A 15,180-nucleotide genomic window follows, 5' to 3' on the forward strand; every position below is an offset into this window, starting at 1 on the left:
CAGCCAGGAAAGGCATGGCTAGCACTTGACAACCCCACCAGTGTCCTGGGCCCACCCACTCACTGCCCAGCACCCACCTTCTGGAAGTCCTTCTTGGAGATGAGGCCACGGGGATCGGTGATGTAGTCCTGAAAGGCCTCAGAGCCCACGATGTCCTTGAGTTTCAGGAACATGTCGAAGAACTTGAGGATCATTTCCACATTGGACGAGGATTCCACCAGCATGTCCACCATCTGCCGGGCAATCATGCCGTTCACCACGTTCCCTGCAGGCAGCCCCAGGTCAGTGTGGTCTGGCAGAGCCTCCTTTCTGGAGCCCCACTGGGCTTGCCTCTCTCCAGCTCAGGAGCCACGATGGCTCCCTAGGACCCACCATGCTGGTGGAGGCTTCCCTGGCCAGCTCCCACACCTCCCCTCAAAGGGTCACTTCCTGTCTTTGTCCACCTCCCCCGCTAGCTGCTGGAAATCACCAATAAAGAAAATGATGCAGATGCCAGATGTCATGCCAAATGCTGCCCTGGTACAATCTCATGACAACCTTGTGAGGAAGATGTGTTTCTCTCCGTTTTTACTGATGAGGAAATTGAGACTCAGAGAAAGTTACACACTCGAAGTTTCACAGTCAATAAGGAGGTGGGGGAGGATTTGAACCCTGAGCTGCATGACCTTAGAGCATACACACTTAAAACTTCCCGTAGTCCACAAAGGTCAGGCAGGTCCATAGACAAGCCAAAGGTGAGGCAGCAGGGAAAGGTAGAAACTGGCAAACCGGGATCCCACACTCCCTCTAAAGTCAGCAGCGGAAGCTTGGCTCCAGCTTACTTTGTACCTTTTTTTTTCTTTTTTGTCTTTTTCCGTGTCCGGCAACGGATCGCAACGGATCGCAACCCTCAGTGTCGCGCCCGTACCGGACCGGGACCAGCAACGGGATCGCAACCCTCGGTGTCGCACCCGCGCCTCGCTCAGCCAGTGAGCGGGAACCGGTCTGTATGTGGGATCCGAACCCTCGGCGGGAGCGCCACCACGCTCCCAAGCGGCGCACTGTAGCAGTGCACCACCGGGCCGGCCCTTACTTTGTAGCTTTTAATTTTAACATAATTTCAAATTTACATAAAAATTTCAAGAATAGTGCAAGGGATTCTTATATATTCCAGATTCAGCAACTGTTTACATTTTGCCACATTTGTTTTATAGTTCTCTACGTGCATGTGTGTGCGTGTATGTACTCATGAGTGTATATACTAATATATATATATTTTTTTTTCTGAACTATTCAAAAGTAAGTTACAGATGTGAGACCACTTTACCCCTAAACATTTCAGTGTACATGTCCCAAAAGACAAGGACATTCTCTAATATAATCACAGAGTGGTCATCAAAATGACTCATTGTTTAATCCAGTCCAGATAATTTTTGTTACATGAGAATGTGGACCCAGGACCACTGAATCTTTCGATTTTTCAAGAAAAGCTGGAAATCTTGATGTTTAAAAAGAACCTTCTGATTTTTAATTCTTTTTTCTTTTTTTTCCTTTGTGTGACCGGTAAGGGGATCATAACCCTTGGCTTGGTGTCGCCCACACTGCGCTCAGCCAGTGAGTGCACCGGCCATCCTTATATAGGATCCGAACCCGCGGCGGGAGTGCTGCTGCGCTCCCAGTGCCGCACTCTCCTGAGTGAGCCACAGGGTCGGCCCCCTTCTGATTTTTAAAAGACAATGACTAGTTAACAAAAAAACTGAAACACTGTAGGAGTTTTAATGGTTTTAAGGAACTATGTTTGGGGGTATTTGTTATGCAGCAAAAGCTAACAGATAAATTTAGCAAATAAATAAATAAATACTAAGTACATAAATAAATGAAAGTGTCCAGGCCACCCACCTTATTAAGATTTCTCTGGGGATTCAATAAATTAATATATGCACAGTCAGGGCCTAGTGCACATTAAGTGCTCAATAAGTGTTTGCTGAGCTTGTTATTGCAATTTCTTCATCAACCCACTGACCCTGACATGATGTCAGATGGGTTGATGGTTAAGGTCTCCTGGGTCTCAGAGGGCCATTCCCCCCACCCCACACTGAGTGTTTACCTTCTAGCAGTGACAGCAACATCACCACCATGTCCTTCTGTAGATCCAGCAGCTCCTTCAACAGCTCGAGCTGGCTTGAGTCCTAGAGACCCCACATCCCAGCTATGTGACAGCTGATCTCTGCAGAGATGCCTCCCCCACCTCCAGCTGCTTCCATCCCTCTTCAACTACCCAGCAGTGCTTAAGACAAATCCCTTTCTCCCCTCTTACCTCCGAGGGGACCTGAGTCCAGACATGCTCCTCGGAAGCACGGGAGGGGGCAGAGAGACAAGATTGTGGGGGTGCAATTGGTATTTTGGGGAAACAGGCCCAACAGGTGATGTGTGGGGGTAAGGGGCTAGTAGACGAGGAGGACTGGGAGGCTTGGGGAGCAGACATTTAGGACAAAGAGACAGAGACAGATAGGGACGAATACTGGGGACAGGGACCCAGATCTGGGAAGGGATGAGAGCTAGCACTGTGCCTGGCCTGCGGTGACTGCTTGACACATGTGTATTGAATATAACGTGTGATGAGAAGGTGGAAGGCTGGAGAAGACAGCTACATGCTTTCTGGTAAGCCATCTGGGGGGCACAGGGGGGCACATTGCTTTCCCTGCCACAGTGCTTCACGTAGGACCCACAGAAACTTCCAACACAAAGTTCTGTCTCATGGTCCATATCTGCATTAGGTTGAGTCACATAAAATTGCTAATAAGCAATCATTTTTGACCCACAAAGTGGTAATTTCACATGGTTCCACCTAATAAAATAGGACAGGAGAGGATACCAGATAAATGGGATGTTAGGCTCCCTCTACTTCAATCTAGTTCTAGCAGTTGCTGATTTTATTTTATTTTTTTTAAAGATGACCGGTAAGGGGATCTTAACCCTTGACTTGGTGTCGTCAGCACCACGCTCTCCCAAGTGAGCCCCGGGCCGGCCCCAGGAGTTGCTGATTCTAACCCTAGCACATGCCCACAGTTCCAAAGCTCTGCATTCTGATTCCAATTTTCCAACATTCCAGGATCTCAAAATCCTAAAATGGATGAGAGCCTGTGGTTTGTGCCTGCGCATGATCCAGTCTCCCTCTTCTCTTAACAATCCCTCAATTTTCAACTGGGGCACCCCCAATCCCACTCTCAGAGAAATTACGGGGCTAGCCCCACCTCCTGGCTCTGTGGGTGGGTACATGGCCATTTCTGGTCAGTCAGAGCTTTCTTTCCCAAGGGTATAGTAATTGGTTCAGGGATGAGCGTGTGACCTGATAGTCCAATCAGAGAGAATCTCAGTTCTTTTCCTGGAGCTCCCCGGAAAGAGGGGTTCTCTTCCCTCTGGAGCTGTTAATGGGGTGAATGGAACCCTGAGGCATCATTTTTCCAGCTCATGGGGACAGCCTGCTTGAGAATTAAGCCAAAGAGGAGAGAGACATTTCTGCTGACATCACTCTAAGCCCTGGATCTGTCATGTCAACTGATAAATTATTTTAATTTTTTCCTTAAGCCATCCCTTTTCATTGGATTTCTAGCCCTTGCAACCTAGACCTTGGTGGTGGCTGATGAATTAACAATGTGAGATTTGGAAGTCTACACTGTGATACCAACATTCTCTAGAATCTTAAGATTACACCAACAGCGCAACTTCAGCTGCAGTGACACTGAGGATTTATATTCTAAGTTCAACTCCTTTCAAAAAGTCAGATGACACCAGTGAGGGTTTCTGCCTGCCCCTGTGGCCCCTTGGGGTAAATGAGAAAAAGTTTCCTTAAGACACTGCTTGCTGGGAAATTATACAGAATACTTTACTGCCATCTGCTGGAAAACTAGTATACACCAATATATTCATGATGTTTAGGATATGGACAGTGCCGCCTCAGATGTCCTGCCCTTGTGCAGTGCACAACCTGCTTAACTGTACATAGCAGCCTTGATTGAATACGTTTATCAGACAGAAGCAGAGCAAATGGATTGTGTTCGTGAGTCATTGACAAAGCTGCAAAGGGATGGAGGTTGTGGGGAAAAGAGAAACAAAAGGATTCCAGAGATGGGAGATGGGGCTCACAGGGACCTTACATCACGGGTGCCTGGGATGGGCGTCATCTGCCGCAGGCAGGATAAAGAAACAAAACACTTCTTTAGCCCCAGGCCCTAATCTAGAAGCCAGCCCCCGTTCTATACCCAGGGCTGTCTGACTCTGACATGACCTCGCCAGAGAGAAAAGAACACCAGCCAATCACAGAGAGGCTCTGTCCAGATGGGGTGGGGCTTAACACAGCAGACCAGTGGTGTTATAAGAGTAAACTGGCCAGCCCTCACCAGACCAGTGGAAGTGTAGACGGGAAACTGGCCGACTGGTGGGGGCAGAGGAGGAGGGGTCATGCAGAGACCCAATCCAGAGGGAAAACGAATTGGCCATAGAGAGTGAACCAGTCTGGAACATGCAAGGAGCATTTGAGTGAGAAACTTTGCAGTGTAGCAAGAGTTGGGAACGGATCTCTTAGTGGATGTATTGAAGCAGGTGGATGAAAAACAGGAGCTCGAACCTGAGCGAGCTTCATCATCATGTGAGCAAATACGTGCAGGAATCCCACCACTGCGTCCCAGAGGCGGCTGTGTGCCAGGCTCTGCTGGTTCCCGGTGCAGGGGCCCTGGGGGGCAGAGGGCTGCGTGAGCACCAGAAAGGGCGCTGGATGCGGGACTGCCCTTTCAATCCCAGGACGGGCCATACCTGGATGTACTCAGTGAGGCTGTTGAACACCTGTTTAGCCACCGACATGGCTTTGGAGAAGTTCCTCTTGCCCTGCTCTTCAATGACATCCTTGCCTGAGTAGTACCAGTAGAAGTCACTGATGGATTCCTGCAGGGCAGGCAGGATGTGAGGAAGTGCCGGGGCAAACCCTGGTTCCACAGCCCTCGACCGAGGTCACAACTGAACCGTCTCACATCCTCACCTGCAGCCGCAGGAGGTAGTCCACGGTGCAGATGATGATGTTAATAGTGGTCGTGTTCCCTGTCTGCGTTCGTAGGTAGTTTTGGAAATCTAGGGAGATTGAAAGTCATTCATTGAGCACCTCCATGTGCTATGGGAGATGGGTCATTTATTCATCTATGCAATAAGTATTTCTTGAGTGCCTATTGTGTGCCAGAAAGCATATAATCATTTATTTAATAACTACCGACTACCTACTATGTATCAGAGGAACATGGAGGATCATTTATTCATTTATCTAATAAATATTGAGGGCCTATTACGTTCCACGTGTGGTGGACAGTTATTTATTCATTCACCCCCCCCAACAAATGTTAATTGAGCACCTACTTTGTAGCAGGGAGAAATAGAGATTCAGTCCTCCATTTGTTTCCAAAAATTTTTATTGAATTCCTTCTATGTGCTGGATAAGATGATAGAGTGGTCATTTATTCATTCATCTATCCAACAAATATTTATTGAGCACCTACTAAAGGCCAGGGGAGATAAGGATTGGTAATTTGTTCATTTATTCAATATTTTTATTGAGTATATACTATACACTAACAGGAGATAAAGACTGTCATTTGTTCTTTGGTACAACAAATTTACTGAGCGTTTACTATGTGCCAAGCACTGTTCTAGACTCTGGGGATATAGGAGTAAAAGAAAACAAAGTCCCTGCCCTTGCAAAGTTTATATTCTTGTGCAGTAATCTTTCAGTCTTTTCTAAGTGCAATCTACTCCATTTTACATTGAGACCCAGTACACTTGTTTAGTCTGAAATTATATCCACATATGCTTGAAACAAAAGTCTGACATATCCTTGCAATGTGTCATGCATTCTGGTGTTATCTGTCCTGTACTATTCTAGTTTACAAAAGAATTCTGATCACAGCCCACTGAATGTGTGGTTCTCAACCTCTCAACTTTGGCTGCACATTAGAATCACCTGGAGGCCCTTAAAAATCCCGATGCTGTAAGCTGCAATAGTCTCCCCCCCAATTTTTTTTTAATTAAAAATAAATCCCGATGTTCAGGGCCCACCATAGGTCAATTAAATTAGAATCTCTGGGGGTGAAACCTGGGCTAAGTGTTTCTTACAGCCCCCCAGGCACACCTATGTGCAATTAGTATGAGATCCTCCAGGGCTGACCAGTGTGCTGTTAGACCTGGGTGTTGTAGACTCAGAACTTCTGATGGATTGCTTCTCGCTACTTGAAAATTGTTGTCCTAGCTCCCCAGGCACACCTATGTGCAATTAGTATGAGATCCTCCAGGGCTGGCCAGTTTGCTGTTAGATCTGGGTGTTGTAGACTCAGAACTTCTGATGGATTGCTTCTCGCTACTTGAAAATTGTTGTCCTGGCTGGCTGCTTAGCTCAGTTGGTTAGAGCGCAGCCTTGTAACACCAAGGATTGAGGGTTCAGTTGCTTGTACAGGCCAGCTGCCAAAGGAGGTGGAAAAAATAGAAATATTGTTCTATGGCAGGGAGCTAACTGTTAAAGCTGTGTGTTGAGTTCATTAGATCATTTCTCTCTACTTTAGTATGACTGATAAGTTCTAGAATAATGACGATAATGATAAACACTGTTCATGGGTGGCAGAGGTCGTGGTGGGGAATACCAGGCATAATGATTAGGGATGTGATAGGGAAAGGCCAGGGGGCCAGAGGAGCCCAGAGGAGATGCCTGACCCAGTCTGGGTGGTCAGGCTCCCTGGACAACAGGACTTCTGAGAGGGCTGAGACCTGGAAGATAAGTAGGAGTGGGCTGCATAAATTTCCAGCTGTAAGATGGGACTGGCCCAAAGTACTCAAGCCACTGCAGGGATCTGAACCCGACTTTGGTGTTAGAAGGCTGCACTCTAACCAGCTGAGCTAACTGGCAAGTCCTTACAAACTGTTCTTAAAGGGCCTTAAAGAGTGTTTGTGGTAAGAGCTGTATTTCTCCCCCCCGCCCCCAAAAGATGACCGATAAGGGGATCTTAACCCTTGACTTGGTGTTGTCAGCACCACGCTCAGCCAGTGAGCTAACCGGCCATCCCTATATAGGATCCGAACCTGTGGCCTTGGTGTTATCAGCACCACACTCTCCCGTGTGAACCATGGGCCGGCCCCGTAAGAGCTGTATTTCTGAGTAGTGGTTCTCAAAGTGTGGTCCTCAGACCAGCAGCATCACATGTCCTGGGAACCTATTAGAAATGCAGATTCCTAGGCTCTATCCCCAAAATACTAAATCAGAAATTTTGGAGCAGGACCCAGAAATCTGTATTTTTAATTTTTTTTTCTTTTTAATGGCTGGCTGGTATGGGTATCCAAAAGAAATCTGCATTTTCAACAAGGTGTACAGGTGATTCTGAGACATTTTTAAGCTTGCTAACCATCTCTGTAGGCCCATTTGCTAAATGGCCAATTCGTCAAGTTATCAAGGCAACAAAAACAGGCTTCAGTTAAGTCTTTCTATGTTTATGGCAATGTCATGTTGCACCGGATGACTTTAACAGCCTTTGAAAGTCCCCCTCCCCAAAGTTTTCCTTCCCACCTAACTTCCCTCTTGTCACTTCACAATTGCTACATCCAGCTAACTCGCCAAATTGCCCATTTTACCTGGTTTCGTGTTACAAGGAGCATACTCAAATATTCAAGATTTCATAAGCAAATGTACAGGCTTTCCCATCAATCCTGTTTTCTAACTCCTTTATTTTTGTTAATTTAAATTGTTAAATTGTGTTAATTTAAATTGGCCAAATTGCCCATTTTACCTGGTTTCATGTTACAAGGAGCATACTCAAATATTCAAGATTTCATAAGCAAATGTACAGGCTTTCCCATCAACCCTGTTTTCTAACTCCTTTATTTTTGTTAATTTAAATTGTTAAATTGTGTTAATTTAAATTGGACTATATGCATAAATGGTTAGATATAATATACGGCTCTTGTAAAGAATTCTGCCAACTGAGAACGCGGTCATAAACGTGCAAGTAAGCAAGAGACAAACTTTCTGTCCGTGTTGAGTGGCACTGAATACTCAAGACATGCAAGGCATCTGAGATTTGAAATATATTTCAAATATTCACTTGATTGGGCCAGTTAATGAATCCACAAATTTAGGCAGAAGACTGGATTACAAATTTGTTGGAAGAGAAAAATCCCACCTATAAGAACATTCTAATTTTCAAAAAGTCATAGCCCCAGGGAATAAAATTCATTTAAAACCCCAAAGACTGATTCCACCTTAGTGCAAATTAAAGAAGGAAAATCTTAATCATGTGGCACAAAGGTTGTGGACACAGCTTTTGGGAATGCAAAGTGATGAATCATGCTTTCTGCTTCGTTGAAAAGAAAAGAGTGAAGATTAAAGTTATTTACAGATCAGTTACCTTAAAGAGCACTAGCCAAGTGGGGTGAAGGTTCTATAGAAGTTAGATTTCTACTTACTCCAATTCTTGTCATAAATGTCAATTTCCGGGTGGTCTGTGGTTTCATAGTTACCTGATAAGCACTATAACCACAGCCTTGAGACTGTACACGTATGTTATAGGAAATGGCATTTAGCAGAATGTTTCTTGTACAAAATTTTGACTGTTCCTTTAATGTTATAAACTATGTGTGCCACGGGAGGTTATGTTTTCTCATCAGTGATGTGTTTAATTAACTTGCTGTGTCATCCTTGACCTTGTTAAATTGGCTGCACCAGAGCAAAAGTTAGGAAAGAATCTGTAGACCTTCTTACTGGCAAAGTATTTTATAAGCAAAATAAATAAATAATTCTATAGAGTCATTTGAAAATGCCAGGCAATTTTTTCCTCTATGAACACCACGTTCAGAAATCCACCACATGTACTCAACTTTGACAGCCACTGCAAAATGCCTGTGCGAAAATGCTGTGTGACAAATTACCCATTTGGGCAAACTTATTTTTGGCCAAATTGGTTTTGGGCAGATTGCTTTTGGGCAATCTGACCAGCGGAGGTGAGAGTTAAGCAAGTGGCTATATTCCAGAAATCTGGCTGTAAGTAAAAGATGAAGGACAATGGAGCCGAGGACAAGGCCTGGATGGGTGGTGAGGCCATCACTGGTAAGGGGAAGAGGGCTGGCCAGTTCATTCAGTTGGTCACAGCATGGGGCTGATAACACCAAGGTCCAGGTTTCGATCCCTGTACCCGCTAGTCATGAAAAAAATGGGGGGTGGGGAGGGGCTGAGAGGAGCAGGGTTGGAGATTAACTCAGATAACTCTTCCAGACCAAGCCCAAACCCTGGCCACCACCCCGCCCACCCCTCCTCCTCACCATTATTATGCCCCTCGCAGAGCAATTGCAGGAATCGGAACAGGTCTTGTGTGAATTCATCATCTGCCATGACCTTCTCTCCTGGGTGGAAGGGAGAGGGTAGGGCCCAGAAGTGGTCAGATGTGCCAGGACACAGCACAGGCATGCATATGGCCCATGCACACTGCACGATCATGCACAAAGCATGCAGGTGCTGGGAGGAGCAGCCACCACTTCAAGGACACTATGTGGGCCATGGGTACCCATGACACCAGAGGTCTCGACCTCAGAGTCCATGACGTTAGCAGATGGAGACTTGAGGGGCCCCAAGTCATGAAGCTGGGGCCTCAAGTATCTTTCTACAAAATCAGTGTCCCTCTGATGTCACCACTTGTGTGGTGTTGGAGTGTCTGCTGACCCAGCAGAAGTTCAGGCAGCTAGTATCGCCCCCAGCTCCCCTTCAGGTACATGTGTGGGGTTAATGGATTATGGGGATTGGGGTCACTTTCACACAAAGGCTCCGAGCAAGGGGAGATCAGGCTAGGATAGAATAAGAGATAGGGACTGAAAACCAGCCAACTGGCCCGGATGCCTCAAAAGCAGCCAGTCCAGGAGAAGTAGAGGGGAGGTGTGTAAACATGGGCCAATCAGGATTGGTATCTGAAGGAAGCCAATCATACTGGGCTGCAGGGGAGGAAGCTAGACCATGAATGGGCCAACCAGAGCAGGCACAGAGGAGGCAGGCACACCAATCAGAGTGGATGCTGTAGGCAGTCAATCAGGCTGGTAGATGGGAGCTGCTCACAGACCAATCTGGGGTCAAGGTGCAGAGAGCAGAATAGGTAGGAACGGGGATCACCCCACACGGGGACTGCGAATCTGGGTCTGGAGGTCTGAGAATATCCAGCTGGAAAGCGACATTTGCCATCTTCTCCAGCTTCTATTTTACACATGGGGAAACTGAGGCTAGGGAAAGTGACGACTTGTTCATAGTCCCATGTGCTGTCAGTGGTTAATCTGGACCTGAGTCTTGGTCTCTGGACTCCTTCCTAATCTCAAGACTTTTCCACGGGCATGGTGCGCCCACTGAAGGGTTCCTCCCCACCCCCTGCATGTCCCAGATCCTCAGCCCCCAGCTGGAGGGGACAGTTGGGGGTTAGAAGGGAAGGGACGGCAGTAGCACAGCAAGGGGGATGGGCTGGAAGAATTACCGTTCTGGCGATTGATGACTGGGGCAGCCAACAGGATGGGAGGAGGAAGCAGGAGAAAAGAGAGAAAAAGAGAGACAGAGACAGCAAAACACATACAGTGACACAGTCAGGGACAAAGACACAGACACAGAGAGAAAGACAGAGCAATGAGGAGACAGAAGGAAGCGGATTAGCGAGGAAGAGGGAAGGAAATGAGGGGAAACACAGAAGGAAAGAAAGAGGAGGGAAGAGAGAGAGAGAAATGGACGGGGAGAGGGGAGAGGCGGGAGGCGAGGATGGGGGTAGGGGGGGTTAGACACGTCACAACACGGCAGAGAGGAGACGTGATTAACCAGGATTAGGGACATTAATGAGGCAGCAGCAAGCTGAGACTCGGAGCAGGTGGAGGGTGGGATCCATGTGGTGACGGGTGAGAGAACACAGGACAGAATGACACTCAGGGCTGGGGACCACAGGGAGAGAGACCCCGGAGGAGTGGGGAGTGGGGACACGGCTGGGTACCATATCAGGGGGAAGAACCCAAGGCAGCTCTTGGGAAGGGGGTGTCTTGGAGGAAGGGAGCTCCGGGCAGTGGCTGGGGGGAGGGGAAAGGAGGATCCTGAAGGAAGAAGATGTCCCGGGGAGAGGGAAGCCCAAGAGGGGGCCTCACCAGTTCCATCCTCATTCACCATGCCCAGTCCCTCTGCCTTGTTCTGTCTCTCGAAGGCATTGAGATCCAGGACACTGAGGGAAAGAGGAAAGACAGGGAAGACGTGATGAGGCCTCTGCCCTCCTCTCTTCCAGGGCCGGGCAGCGCCTTGCCGTGGCGGGCTGCAGAGCCACGGTAAACCACGTACAGGATGAAATCAAAGGAAGCAGACACTGAGAGCTGGCAGAAGCTAGGATGGGCAGCTATGAAGTGGGTGAGGGCCAGGATGAGCCATGCACAAGCTGAAATAATGAAGAAACGTAACTCAGTCAGCAAAAGCTCCAGAGTCACATTAATAGGGGTCATCAGAGCAGCCTGAACTCCCCCCTGCTGAGCTCCTCCTGAATTCTCCAAATCCTGCTTCCACGGCCTGGGCCTCAGAGTACCGTAGTCCCCCCTTATCCTTGGGGGATACGTTCCCAAACCCCCAGTGGATGCCTGGAACCGCAGATGATATCAGACCCTATACATACTATGTTTTTTCCTGTACGTACATACCTACGATAAAGCTTAATTCATAAATTAGGCACAGTAAGAGATTAATGGTAATAACTAATAATAAAATGTAACAATTATAACAATATTCCAGCATCGCTACGGTTGCATTTTGAGGCCATTATGAAGTAAAATAAGGATGATTTGAACACAAGTACTGTGATGCTGTGACAGGCGAACTGGTAACCGAGTCAGCTGCCGAGTAACAGGCAGGCAGCGTCAGCAGTGTGAACACCCTGGACAACGGGGTGATTCACGTCCTGGGCGGGGCGGAGTGGGACAGTGCGAGGCTTCATCGTGCCACCTGAACGGCATGCAATTTAAAACTTATGAATTGTTTTTTTCTAGAAATTTTCATTTAATATTTTCGGACCATGGTCGACTGCAGGTAATTGAAACCATGGATAAGAAGGGACTACTGTACAGCTCATGACACTTTGCCTCCCTTATTGTTCCATATTAATTCTTATAACAAATTCCCCGTAATTTGAGCTACTCTGACTGGGTCTCTTCCTAGACCAAGACAGCAGAACTAGAACTGAAATTGGCTCCAGGAGTGTGGGCACAGCCACACTAAAAAGAGCTTAACTAGAAGATGTGCACTAGAATCTACCTGCATGTTTGCATCAGTGCCTGGATACTCTGGAAGAAGCCGACTTCCTTCTTGTCCTTCAGATAATCCAGCATTTTCTGCAGAGGGGTGGCAAAGGAGGAGGATCTGGGAGTCACTCAGGAACCTCCCACCCTTCTTAACCCTCTTCCCAAGCCCTTTCACCTCTGTTACCTGCTGCACATCAGCATTGCCTCCATTGAGGATGGAGATGCCCAGCTTCAGGGTGGAGGACACCATGGCACCCGTCTCTCCTGAAGGGATTGGGGAGCAAGCAAGAGATGACCTGCCAAGTTTGGGGGCCGTGTGTTCTACCCACCAGAAAACAGCCATCCCAGGTGATGTAAGAGAAGGGGAATGGAAGAGTGTGCAAAGGTGTGCCTGCAGCGGTGATCATGATCAAAGGATGCAGGAGAAACTGTAAGGCAAGGGGAACTTGCAAGGGCTGGAGTGTGAGTGCAAGCCACAAGCACACAAGGTGGCAAAGTGTGCCTGCCAGGTCCACCCATTCCTGGGAGAGTGAGGGATGCAGGAGAAACTGTAAGGCAAGGGGAACTTGCAAGGGCTGGAGTGTGAGTGCAAACCACAAGCACACAAGGTGGCAAAGTGTGCCTGCCAGGTCCACCCATTCCTGGGAGAGTGAGGACAGGATGGGTGCACTCAGAGGAGCCAAATGCACATGCGAGGGGCACCTTTGCAGGCGCTGATCATCTGGAGCACCATCTCGGCAGCCCCCCGGTTGTGCAGACGTGACTGCTGGTACAGGAGCCTCTGCTTCTCCATCTCTTTCTCCTGGGGCATGGAAGCAGATCCACAGGGCTGAGTGAGTCCAGCCTCACCAGCACACCTATTTTCCCTCCAGCATTGTCTCTCACTCCTGCGCTCCCTGCTCCAGCCACATCCACAACTCATTCCTTCACCTGCCAGCTCCCTTCATCCCCTGGGCCTTAAGTCCTTGTTTTGTCTCCTGTACCTAGCACAGGGCTAGGCATGGAGCAAGATCTACATAAATCATGGGCGTGGAGCAGTCTTAACCTGGGCCACAGACCTCCAAGGGGTCAGTAAATAGAGTTCAGGCCATCTGTGACCTTGGATGAGGAAAAAAATCACATTTTTATGTTTACCACCCTCTAACAGAAACATAGCACTTCCTTCCATTATGAATGAGGCCATAAATCATAGCGATGTTAGCAGAACCTCTGGTTTCGTCACCAATAATAACAATCACAGATGTCCCTGTATCAGATTATTGTTGCTACAGACATCTTGAAATACCACTTATGTTCATCACTACCGCTCAGTTACAGTAGCTATTGGGCCTACTGCTAGATCTTATTTGGCAGATTAATAAAGTACTGTACATATATTACTGTATCACATATTTATTTTTGAATTTTTTTTTTCCTCCTTTTTTGTCTTTTTTACTCACTGGTAACAGGATCGCAACCCTCAGTGTCGCGCCCGTACCGGGGACCAGCAACGGGATCGCAACCCTCGGTGTCACGCCCGCACCACGCTCAGCCAGTGAGTGGGAACTGGTCTCCACATGGGATCCGAACCCTCGGCGGGAGCGCCGCCACGCTCCCAAGCAGCGCACTCTCCAGTGCGCCACCAGGCCGGCCCTTAGTTTTGAATATTTTGACAACCATTTCATACTTGCTTCCTCTGCTATGAATTCATTTTATTTGTTTAAAAACATGACTCTGAGAAGGTCCTCACCAGGTGCCAGAAGAGACCCTGGCATAAAATGGTTAAGACCCCGTGAGGTGGGCTGGCCGGTTAGCTCACTTGGTTAGAGCACGGTGCTGATAACACTAAGGTTAAAGTTTGTATCCCAGTACCGGCCAGCTGCCAAAAAAAAAAGAAACTGAAGTAAATGCTTGCTGACTGCCTTAATGAATGAATGGTTTGGTTAACTGCACATTTACTAGCTATTCTCACTGCCCTGCCTTTGCACATGCTGTTCCTCCTTCCTGTATGGAGCACCTTTCTCCTCTTCTTCAGCTGACATACTGCTTTCATTCTTCTGCTCAGACATCCTCTCCCCTGAGAAGTCTTCTGATACCCTTCCCCCAAGGCTGGTCCGGTACCTTGCCTGAGCTGCCATACCCGCCCCCTGCTTCTTCCACCCCATCCCCGACCCCTCTGCCTGTGCCTCCCCATCCTGGCCCTGACCACTTTGCCTTAGCGTCCCCCATTATGACAGTGAATACTGTGCTATTACTGTTTTGTTGATGCATCTGTCTCCCTAGTGGGCTGACTTGGTTACTACTGTGACCCACAGCATTGCTTTGTGAACACATACTGAATGAATGGGAGATGACTGAAGTCAGGGTCTCCCATCCATCTCCTTCAGGACCTCCTGATCCCACCTACCTCAAAGGAAACCTCAACCTCCTCTTCTTCAGCTTCGCCGTTCTCCCCTCCCTCCTCCAGGTGGCAGCTCTGGGGAGGGGGCACCAGTTAAGAGATGATGGTGAACAAAGGAGATTCCTCAATCCACTCCCCAGCCCTTTCAGTGAACAGGCATTGCAAATGGGGAGAAGGGAACCTGCCCTGGATGGGGCAGGGCCTTACCTTTGCCATGATATCTGCATACGCCATATACAGGTAATCCTCATCTAGTTTGCTGAGGAGGTAAGCAGGGAGATGGTCAGGACCCAGTGGAGACCCCCCATCTTATAACAGCTTCCCATTTTCCTTTGGACAGCTAGCCCTCTCCCTGCTCAGGCTGTGCTGTTCAGGTAGGGAGGGCTGTCCGTTGCCAGGGTGGCATGTGACGAGGCAGGGCCAATGAGTGCTTTCTATCTGCCTGGCCACAATATAGGTAAGAGACGGCCATGTGGTCTACTCTGGTCCCGTGTAATTCATTCTGG

At 48.1% G+C, this 15,180-nt stretch overlaps 1 protein-coding gene across 1 annotated transcript in view; it reads right to left on the bottom strand.

The window, feature by feature from the left end:
• The window catches only part of RYR1 (ryanodine receptor 1 (skeletal)), a 123,255-nt gene that overhangs the window by 27,492 nt on the left and 80,583 nt on the right, over window positions 1–15,180 (bottom strand). The window contains exons 75-87 of the mRNA XM_008573955.1: window positions 14,882–14,933; window positions 14,681–14,749; window positions 12,997–13,096; window positions 12,479–12,558; window positions 12,308–12,384; window positions 11,161–11,234; window positions 10,512–10,529; window positions 9,322–9,402; window positions 5,015–5,103; window positions 4,792–4,920; window positions 4,607–4,711; window positions 2,087–2,168; window positions 78–265 (exon numbers count right to left, since the gene is read on the bottom strand). Coding sequence (XP_008572177.1) covers window positions 78–265; window positions 2,087–2,168; window positions 4,607–4,711; window positions 4,792–4,920; window positions 5,015–5,103; window positions 9,322–9,402; window positions 10,512–10,529; window positions 11,161–11,234; window positions 12,308–12,384; window positions 12,479–12,558; window positions 12,997–13,096; window positions 14,681–14,749; window positions 14,882–14,933 — 1,144 coding nt within the window. The remainder of the gene's footprint in view (window positions 1–77; window positions 266–2,086; window positions 2,169–4,606; window positions 4,712–4,791; window positions 4,921–5,014; window positions 5,104–9,321; window positions 9,403–10,511; window positions 10,530–11,160; window positions 11,235–12,307; window positions 12,385–12,478; window positions 12,559–12,996; window positions 13,097–14,680; window positions 14,750–14,881; window positions 14,934–15,180) is intronic.

The sequence above is a fragment of the Galeopterus variegatus genome, unplaced genomic scaffold (genome assembly GCF_000696425.1).
Source record: "Galeopterus variegatus unplaced genomic scaffold, G_variegatus-3.0.2 Scaffold973, whole genome shotgun sequence".
NCBI lineage: Eukaryota > Metazoa > Chordata > Mammalia > Dermoptera > Cynocephalidae > Galeopterus > Galeopterus variegatus.